Genomic DNA, 9,431 nt, shown 5'->3' on the forward strand with positions numbered 1-9,431 from the left:
ATTAGAGGAGGTATTAGCTGGTGATGCAGTGTGTCTTTGCTCAAAAATTGGTCAACCAGAGATCAGAGTCTCAATGGCATTTGATTTGTGATTTGATTATTTTCTGTTTTATTCAGTCGGGATAGGTATGTTTAACTACACCCAGGCAACTTTAAAGCCATGGGAAATTAAATGAAGGGATATAAATAAAAATACAAAGCTTTTGTATGCTGGACTTAAGAGGAAGGTGAACTGGAGCTAAATCTACTCGTAAAATTCACATCGAATCACACCTTCCTACCATATCTGCTGCATTATGTGTAGAAGACTCAGCTGCTCCACCGAGCTTTGGGTCGTGTCAGTCAACATCGTAGTGCGCTCAGTTGTGCTTCGTTCTTCGTCACTGACTACTTTTGCATCCCTTCAGACGAACATGACTCCATATTTCAGGAGTCAAGTCTGCAGCAGCATCAGATTTCAGATGCTGCGCGTAAGAGAAAGGTGGACTGGAGCTAAATTCAACATTCATATCTGTCCATTCTATTAAAACTTTTAATTAAAACGTTTATTCACTTCACCTATTTATAACAGTTTCTGAATTCGAAACGATGAAAACGCTTTCTATTGAGCGTCTTCGTCTTCGAATTTCTTTGGATCTCTTCATACAAACCTGACTCCAGATTCCAGGAGTCAAGTCTGAGACAGTGTCAGATACCCGACGTTGCAGTAAAAGGAAGGTGAATTGGAGCTAAACTCAAATTTCAAAAACTAATATTAAACATAAAATCAATTTATATAACGATTTAGGTATGTGAGTTTTCTACCTTCCTATAGTTATTGTACACGCAATAGAAAGCAATATGTGCACCAAAATATGCAAACATTAAGAAGTTTTGTAAATAGCACATTACTTCTTTAATCACTATAGATGGCGCATATTTTTGAGGTTGTAATTAACTTTGGAAATCATTATTTATATTCCAATTATATCGAGAAATCGTAATCAATGGCAAATAAATATTTAGGACAACACTTTCGATTTGTATGAAATATATAAAGATACATAGTGATTAATCTCAAAAAAGGATTATGTTTATATATATATATATATATATATATATATATATATATATATCGTATCTAAATAGTAAAGTTTTTAGGATTATGAAAATCAATTATAGTACAATATTATAAGCAGGAGATATGTTGCAGTAATGTTACACTCCTTATGATACACAATTATTGCTGGCCACTGGTAAATCTGCTAGCAGGCAATAATATCTGCAACCCTTACGAATGACTAGGAATGAAATAGAATACTCCAGCACTGATATGTATGCCGGCAATGCAATTAAGTCTTATTCCCATTATATTTCCTTACTTCTCTCAGGTAAATTATTTAATTACGAGAAACTCCAACATCTAAAGCTTTCTCTTTCTCGTTGAAATAGATCCTGAAGCTTGAAGCTTTAAATAGGGAAGTAATTAAGGGCCGCTATCCAATTAACTCATTATGCAACACTAATTAAGATCATTTCCCAATAGGGCAGCTATCACAGAAAATTACCACTGCAACTTATTATAGACTAAAAAACAAAAAGCTAACTAATAAGTCCATCCATTGCATTTAAAAGTCAGATTAGAGAAAGAAGATTAAAATCATTTCATTTTCTAATTTTATAAACAACATTTAACACATAGTATACATTTAGTGGCTACTTCGAAAGTCTTCTTACGTAAGAGGAAACAATTACGATGATAAAAACAGAGTAGCCTTTACTTTTTTATGTAGAGTATTTCACAATATTTAGCAATATGTATAGTAATGTGTTGTCAAGTTCTGAAATTGAAATTACGAATATCACAAAAATCATATCATGGAAGGAGTAATTTTTCTTTATGACCAATAATAATGGCGTCCTAAGGAGTGTTTAATGATGCGCCATATATGTATTGACATAAACTCAAGCAGAATATTCATAATAACAGTTGTATTATAGCGAGTTACTCTGATAGTTGTAAGACAGATGAATGGAAGTTGTGGCCCACGTCACAACTTTACGTCACAGAACAACCATTGATCATTGAGCACGCTCAAACAAGATGGGACTAGTATTGTGAAGAGTGTCCTGGGTGAAACTTCCTTTGTGTCAAAGGATCAAGTTGTGAATGGACGTAACAATACTACGACCATTGTAGAGCCTCCTTAGTGGAAGAGTGCCCCTTGACACAATAATATATCACTGAGTACAACTCTTTTGTATGTGTACCGCTGTTATATAGTACGTTCGCCGTGTGATGACCATTAATTTATATCTCACCCCTGCGCTATATACAGCCAGAAACAATACATTAACAAAGTTAAGGTTCATATAAATAAAAGTGCACTAGACAGTACTATGCGTTAATAAATTCGTGTTGTTTCTTTAAGAACCGCATGTGAAAAGTTAATATTTAAGTAGATACTAACCTAATTTATTATATTTTTACAAGAAATAATACAGAAAAGAACTATTAATATATATATATATATATATTTGCCATATTACCACAGTTTTATTATTGTAATCACCCTCATTACGGAGTTTCTTGAAGATTCTTAATTTTTTTACCGATAATAACCCCCAGAATACATAACTACTATAATCCTAAAACCTATATAGAATTTAACTAAACTCTTTACCAAAACCTTTACGATATTGTTGAAGTTGGTAAGGAGTTGAAGTTTTTAGAGTTTAATAACATGAAAACTATTTATTTCAATGAAAATATTTAAGGAATAATAAAAATGGTTTAATCTAATTATAGACCTATTGACACATACACCTAACAAGTCGGTTGGTAAATAATGCAGATTAACGAGTTAATGATGCCATAAACTAATAACTATTTTTTTAGCCGTGCCGAGTTCATTTACAAAAAATAATACACCATTTTTTTATTTGAAAAATATAATATATCAATAAGGCTTCTAGACTTTTGAAATATATAAAAAGTCTTATGATAGATTATTTTGTATCTAGGCCAAAACGGTTCATATTTTATTCTTCCTGATTCACGAGTGACCACAGGGTTTCATTTTTCATATGAGAATTTAGTAACAAAATAATTCATATTAATAATGCTGCTTTGTTTCTTTTCTATCAAATACCACTTCACCGTGTACAATTTGTGTCCATTCAACACGAAATGAACGTAGTGAAAATATAGAACTCATACTGGTGGGTTTACTGATTTTCATAACAAACTTTCATAAAAAAAGTATACAATATTTGTAAGAATGAAAACTATACAATGCCTTTACTTTGAAGCTCGCCCACTCCAAATTCCAACATGCTTCATTGGAAAATTCCAGTAGGGAAATTCAGATATTGCGTACGCGCTCATAGTAACAATGAAACCTGGGACAGTGAAATATGTGGATCGATCCTAGTCTCTGTGGTTATGAGAACATAATTTATTTTGCAGTAAATATTTACAATAAAATTACAAAATACTAAATCATATTTAACCAGTTACGATGGTTTAGCAATACATATAAAATACATAGCTTAGATTCTACCTTAACATTAGAATAAAGCATCAGAATAAAATAAATAACATCAGAGTGCGATGAGCCTGTGTAGCATCTGAACCAAAACAGCATATACATCTCTAACAAATAACTGCACTATAGTAATTATTACATAATTGAAAAAAGGCAGCTCCAACTAAAACTATAATTAAACTAATATTTAGCAATGTTTTTTTTGTAAATAAATTATAATTTACAGCAATAAATAAACTAATATAAACAAATATTTGAAAAATGAATTATAACAAAAAATTTCCTCCTCTAAATCAGATTATGCTTACTTCAAATAGTAATCAAAATAATTGAAATGAATTAATAACAATAACTTAATATTTTAAACTTACTAACAATTAATAAATATACTAAATAAATACACTATGTAACAATAGTGATATGTCATCAAAATTAAAAAGCCACTCCTTTAATTTAGTTTTATACTTAATTAGTGATCTACACAATTTAAAGTTGGCTGGTATTTATTTAAACATTTTTGCACCTAAAAACACAAAATGTCTTGTAGTTAAGAATTTTAATACTTTTGATTTTCTTAATAAATTAGCCGTTTTACTCTTTTCATTTTTATTTACAATATTGTATTATTTATTATAATTATTTATTTACTATTTATATTACTGATTTGTTAGCCAGATATTGTAAAATATAACTCTGAGGTCTCTAGTACATCGTATTACTGATTACGGTTCATTACTAATTAATCTTGTCGGGTCTAATGTGTCAGTCTTACTGGGTCCCTAATTAGCTTGACACATCCACTAAATCTACCGGGATCCCAAGTGTCTACTCTGTAGACATAATGACGTCAGTTACCCCTTGAGGCAATTAGTTGACAAAAGCTACATATTAGTGACTGCAGCATCGTGTTGTGTTATCTGTACCGCTTAATCACGTGTTCGGTTCCAACTCTTGTCATTAAGTCGGCGATTAATCTTCTAAGGAAGAAAGACACTTAGAGCAAGTTGTATCTTTATAATGGGTATTTGTAATTATACCACACATTAGAAGTTTACAAATAATAATGTATACTAGAATATGTAATGGTACATATGCAACAAACTGAATGATTTTTATTAATCGTTCAGTTTATTTTCATTCATTTAACAGATTAGCGGTGTTACTTATTATTATTTATAATGTTCTTTTCTTTTTTTTGTTCTCTAAATTTCTTTTTCAGTTGTTACCATGATCAAATCTCTATTTCTATATTACGTCTCTATCGCTATTTATGCCTTTCAAATTTTAACATACGTTTTCGGTTGATTGGTAAGGTGCAAGTAATTGTCGCCTGTCAAATTATCAATAATTGTTTTATGGTCAGGTCTAGGAGTTGAAAAGTATAATTGTAAATTGTCTCACAAGTTTGACAACTTAGGATTTTCCTCTTATTAAACAGTTACCCTCGTTTTGTTATTTCCGAGTATTTAATAAAAGTATGTTTGGTAAGAAAGATATTATACTTTTCAAAATATAACAGCATACATTAACGAAACAGCCCTTATTAAAATGTCAATAAACAAGAACCTGGAGCTAATGAAACGTGGACTTAACGAAGCTTAGCCACAATACACATCATAAGTGACTTTTTACTACAAACTCCTATAATAATCAATGAAAGAATTTGGACACCTCAGTGATGGATAAACAGAAATGAAAATAATATCTTTATGTTTTTTTTTTCACAAAATAAAATTTAAAAAGGATAAGCTGTGGGAAACCCCCCCCCCCCAGATTCCATTAAACTTCATTATACCGAGAGTTTGGTTTGAATACATTAGTAATTTAATTTTGCATAACTTAGTGTTGTACTGTACCTAAGTATTTATTTTTATCTCAGAAGGCAGTACAAATTTCGATTAAGTTGTGTTCCATTTCTAATAGATTGCTAGTTAAGATCTGTGTAACCTACAAGTATTAGCGTTACGGACAAAAAATCTTAAATGATTCGTTTTATATATGCCTTAAAAGTATGTACTACGAAAGTATGACGAAACGTAAACACTGCTGTCGTTGGAATAAATTATTTTTGTTACAAATACATATTGAACACGTTTATGTATTGTATGCAATACCGAAAGAATATTTATAAAGTATTATAAGAAATAATTATAAGGTATTTAAGGTATTACTTTAAATGGATTAACTGGTCTTAATTTTCAAACTTTAAAAAAGTCTGAATAAGTTATATATCCTTCTTTCAAAAATTTATAAAACTAGTTTTTTTTTATTTGCCGTCGAATTTTTCAGTAATGATGGCAAAAAACCGTAATCGGGTTTCTTATTTTCTTGTTTCCATACTTATATATACAAACAAGAAAAGTATGGAGGTTTCGAAATTTTGCACAAAAACGAATACATAATTATGTTTTCACAATTTATGTCTGTGTACCCCAAGGGGTAGCTACAAAAATTAATTTACCTTAAAAATTAAGCAATCGTACACGATAGTCTGAGGTATTCATTTAAGCGCGGGATCAGATTTGACAAACCGCTAAAACAGGCAAACAAGTACAAAGGCAATAATGAAATGTATATCAACGTGTACCCCATCGGGCGCATGACGCACTTTACGAAAGCCCGGTGTGTACCTGATCAAGTACACGACATCACATCATCATCATCTCATCATCCTCATTCTGCTCCCAGACGTGGACCCGATAAGACCTTCTCTACTAGAGCGACATCGACCACGGAAGAAGATGGAAGAAGAGGGATCTGCCCCGGCAGTCCCAGTTGGCGGAACCGGTTTTCCCAACCACCCTATCGCCGGAAGAGGTCTTCGAAGCCTTCCAAGGAGATGGCTATGGCATCATGGAGGCGAAGATCCTGAAGTCAAGGCGTGGTCAACCGACCAGCCTGTGGCTCATCACCCTCCGTGGAGGCGAAGGGCTCTGGCCTCCAACCAATGTTTACAGTGTGAGGACTCTGTTTTTCTGCAGACTGGAGGTCAGAAAATACACCAGGCCTAGTGGACCAGTGCAGTGCCACCGCTGCCAGGGGTTTAGCCATGGCTCCAGCCATTGCCACCGTGAGCTCCGCTGCGTCCGATGCGGCGACAACCACCCGTCCAGCCACTGCCCGAAGGAAGCTTCAACCCCGGCCAGATGCTGCAACTGTGGAGAGGCCCACTCTGCCAACTACCGCAGGTGTGCCAGCTACAGAAACGAGAAGCAGCTCTCGTATGCTGCCGCTGCCAAAAAGGTTCAGACGCCGGCACCTTCCAGGATTGAGCCTCCTAAGCCTCAGGAAGCTCCTGCCCCTGCCCCTCCTGCCACTGTAGACAACACCGCGGAGCCTCCCACTGAGAACCGGGAGGAAGACGACTTCGAGGTGGTGAGACGTCGCCGTCATCGCCCAGCTCGAAGACCGGAAAATCGAGGAGCTCGTCCTCGCTCCACTCCGAAGACCTCAACCGAGACACGTCAACCCCCTGTCACTCAACAACCAAATAACTCAACGGTCGAGGACACTCCAGCCCCTGCAAGACCTGCCAGACCAGCACTACCCAGGCCTACACCGAGACCTCGTGATGAGCCTCCTAAGCCTGCTTCCAGTACTGAACTACAGGCCCAGCCGCCCACAAAGAACAACACGCCAACCCCTCAGCCTGCTGCCCGCCTTCCTGAGGACCTCAAGGCAGGGATAGTCAGTTTCTCTCCCAGGTGACCAGCATGGTGGCGATGATGTCACGCCTCATGGACATGTTGTCCGCCACCATGCATGGGTAAGCTGAGAGTTGTCATATGGAACGCCGACGGGCTGGCAGACAAGCGGCTGGAACTCAGCCAACTACTGACGGAAATGGATGTGGACGTCGCTCTTCTTCAGGAGACCCACTTCAGGACGACAGACCGCTTCAGCATCCCCAACTACCAGGTGTACCGCACCGATAGGCAGCTGCAGAACAACCAACCTGGCGGAGGCTCGGCAATCATGGTGCATCGGCGGGTGACCCATCGTCTCCTGGCAGCAGTCCCTGCCCCAGGTGCCGAAATCACCCGGATTTCCATCCACTACAGCGGAGCTGAGCTAGAGATTGCCTCCGTCTATAATCCGCCAAGAAACACTCTGCAGACTCGCTGCCTCGATGCCCTGCTGCGGCCTGGTTTCCCTGCACTTGTTGCTGGGGACTTCAACGCAAAGCACTTGGACTGGGGATGCCGGAACACCAACTCCAACGGCAGAAGTCTCCACCGTCTCCTGGACAACCGACTCCACATCCGACTACTGACACCCGAGGAGCCCACCCACTACAACTACAATAGGCGACACCTTCCGGACATACTGGACATCGGTCTAGCTGGCTCGCTGGACGGACACATCGAGGTGTTTGCAGTGTCTGGTCTCTCGTCACGTGCCAGTTGTTTTCGACCTCCCGGACGAAGGAGCTCCATCCTATCCTCCTACTCGTCCCAAAAAGATCAACTGGCACCACTTTGCAAACCACCTCGCTGACCGACATCGGCCACCACCAACTCCTGCCGAGTCACCGGACTAGCTAGACCGACAAGTACTCGACTTGACTACCACCCTCCAGGATGCTATGACGGCCTCGTCATCCCTTCTCTCCCAAACCGACTTTTCTCCACCTCTACCTGAGGAGCTGAGAGAGGAGATTTGCCTACATCGCAGACTGCGAAGGGAGTATCAGCAGTCCCGATGTCCCCACGCCAAGCAGACCTTCAACCGCCAGGCCAGGAAGTGCTCTCGTCTCCTGGCGGAACACAGAGCGGCTGCGTGGGATGACTTCGCGGAACATCAAGCTGACGGTGGTGTCGGCGGCATCTGGAAAATCTCCAGGGCCCTCCGAGGGGAGAAGAAGACTAACCGACCACTCCATGGCCAGCGTGGCATTGTCTACTCCCCTATAGATCGAGCGGAGGCCTTCGCCGACACCATGGAAGACCAATTATCCCCACACGCGGGTGTCTACGACGAGGCTTCCTGTGAGACCATCGAAGGCTTCATGGAGGGATACCAACCTGACGAAGACGACCCACTGCCCACTGTGACTACACTTGAAGTGCAAGACCACATTCGCCGCCTTCGCCCGAAGAACGCCTCTGGCCCGGAATCCTTGGGAACTCCAGTATTGAAGAACCTGCCGGCTTGGGTGATCGTCACGATCACCTGCTTCTTAACTCATGCCTACGCCTGGCCCACTTCCCGACCATCTAGAACGATGCCAAGGTGATCATGATACCCAAGCCCGGTAAGGACCCTCTCTTCCCGGAGAACCACAGGCCGATCTCCCTCCTACCTGTGCTCTCCAAAATCCTGGAGAAGATCGTCCTAGCGAGATTTCCTGAGGAGTTCATCATGTCTATCAGGACAGAACAATTCGGCTTCCGCACCGGCCACTCCATCACCCTTCAGCTTTGCAGAGTCCTGAACAACATCACCGGAGCTGTAGGAGGAAGCACCACTCCACTTCGTTCCTGATAGACGTGAGCAAAGCCTTCGACAAGGTGTGGCACGAGGGACTGCTCTTCAAACTGACATCGTCTCCGTTGCCTGGCAGGATCTTCAGGCTGCTCCGCAGCTATCTCCACCTCCGGACCTTCTCCGTCAGCGTTGCCCGATCCACCTCCACGACCCGCCCAGTGACATCTGGTGTGCCACAGGGATCGGTCCTCGGCCCGATCCTGTACCTGTGGTACACAAACGACTTTCCGGTCGCTCCGAGAGTGCAGCTCTCCCTGTACGTGGACGATGCGCTGCTCACGGCCACGTCTGCCAACCTAAGGATGGCTGGGTTATACATCCAGCGGCAGCTGCACCTACTGGAGCCCTGGTTGACCAAGTGGAGGATCAAGGTCAACGTTGACAAATGTGAAGCCATAAACTTCACGAGGACAAGGAG

General features: G+C 40.1%; 1 protein-coding gene across 1 annotated transcript; it reads left to right on the forward strand.

Annotated features, from left to right (window-relative positions):
- Window positions 1-6,575: 6,575 nt before the first annotated feature.
- Window positions 6,576-7,234, forward strand: LOC124355320 (extensin-like). Its single transcript, XM_046806421.1, has 2 exons — window positions 6,576-6,610; window positions 6,715-7,234. The coding sequence occupies exons 1-2, from the start codon at window positions 6,576-6,578 to the stop codon at window positions 7,232-7,234; spliced, it is 555 nt and encodes a 184-aa protein (XP_046662377.1).
- Window positions 7,235-9,431: the final 2,197 nt, after the last annotated feature.

This window comes from Homalodisca vitripennis, chromosome 1, assembly GCF_021130785.1.
Source record: "Homalodisca vitripennis isolate AUS2020 chromosome 1, UT_GWSS_2.1, whole genome shotgun sequence".
Classification (NCBI taxonomy): Eukaryota; Metazoa; Arthropoda; class Insecta; order Hemiptera; family Cicadellidae; genus Homalodisca; species Homalodisca vitripennis.